Here is a 1,163-nt window from a genome sequence, read left to right on the forward strand (position 1 = left end):
CCACAAACACACATATTTACATGTTCAAGTACACAAATGCTCTATACATAACATTTCACATTCACCCTTCAAAAAGATTCGTTTAATCTCACTTCTTTCTCTTTTTCCTGGCACTACATAACAATTGCTGCTGAAAAGAAAAGACACAATATCTCCTTTTTATTACAAAAAAATCCACTGACTTCTACCAGTATTGAAGAACTCGAATCCAGAGAAATCGAATCTACAAACCGGAAGCCAGAAACCTATTTGGTAGCTTTTAAGGACAAGCCGGCTAACCCAGATTTCGGGGGTTTCCAGAAATCTTGATCTACACCAAAAGTAGGCATTGCCCTACCTCATTGGTGTGTATATTTGTTTGGTTATAGAGAAAACTCTCCTTGTCTTTTAAAGAATCTGAACAAGGGGCAAAAACTTAAGCTTCGATTTTCTCAAAACAGTATTTTTCGGGATAGCCCCCTTGTGCTTAAAAGTGACCATTTTTCCTCCCGGGAGCCTAACAATACGTGTAGAACGTATTCATTTCAGGGATGGTTTCCCTCCGAGTTGAACAACAACAAAAAACTCAAAAAAAAAGCAAAATTAAAGCCACCATCACCATTTCTGAACCGAGCCAGATCAGATCAGTAATTCTGATAAACCTTTTAACCTTATCCATCCGTACGCCCAGGGGTCATTTTGTACCCCCCGGGTTGTATTCTTCACATTTCAGAATACTTCTAGTACGAACAAAGATCTCTTTGAAACTTTCAGTATTTGTCCAAAAATCATTTTGACAGACTGCTATGCGAAGCGTACGGATGGGATCAACGAGTAAATTTCCTCTTTGGAAAGTAGTGGCACAGAATTCCCCACGTCGTTTGGAAACGATAGTAAAACACGACGTACGGATACGGTTAAGTCCATGTGACCTTGATATGTATGTATGTATGAACTTTGACCTTCCCGCTCGTATCACTACGTCATCATCACCGTGGGCACACATCTGTGACGTCAGGCGTCTGGGGGTGTGGAGACCATGGAGTGGAAGGGGAACTTGATGGCGCTCGACGTGGGCGTGTGGTGGGTGGCGCTGGCGAAGGTGTCGTAGATGGCGTCTCTCCGGGCGGAGGCGGAGGAGGAGGAGGAGCGCTCTGTGATGGGGGGTGTCACTTCTGGGGAGG

General features: G+C 43.8%; 1 protein-coding gene across 1 annotated transcript in view; it reads right to left on the reverse strand.

Annotated features, from left to right (window-relative positions):
• Window positions 1–993: 993 nt before the first annotated feature.
• LOC101858626 overlaps window positions 994–1,163 on the reverse strand; it is a gene marked incomplete in the record, with an annotated part of 47,397 nt that continues 47,227 nt past the window's right edge. Inside the window, 1 exon segment of the mRNA XM_005097664.2 lies at window positions 994–1,154. Coding sequence (XP_005097721.2) covers window positions 994–1,154 — 161 coding nt within the window.

This window comes from Aplysia californica, unplaced genomic scaffold (genome assembly GCF_000002075.1).
Source record: "Aplysia californica isolate F4 #8 unplaced genomic scaffold, AplCal3.0 scaffold00160, whole genome shotgun sequence".
Taxonomy (NCBI): Eukaryota; Metazoa; Mollusca; class Gastropoda; order Aplysiida; family Aplysiidae; genus Aplysia; species Aplysia californica.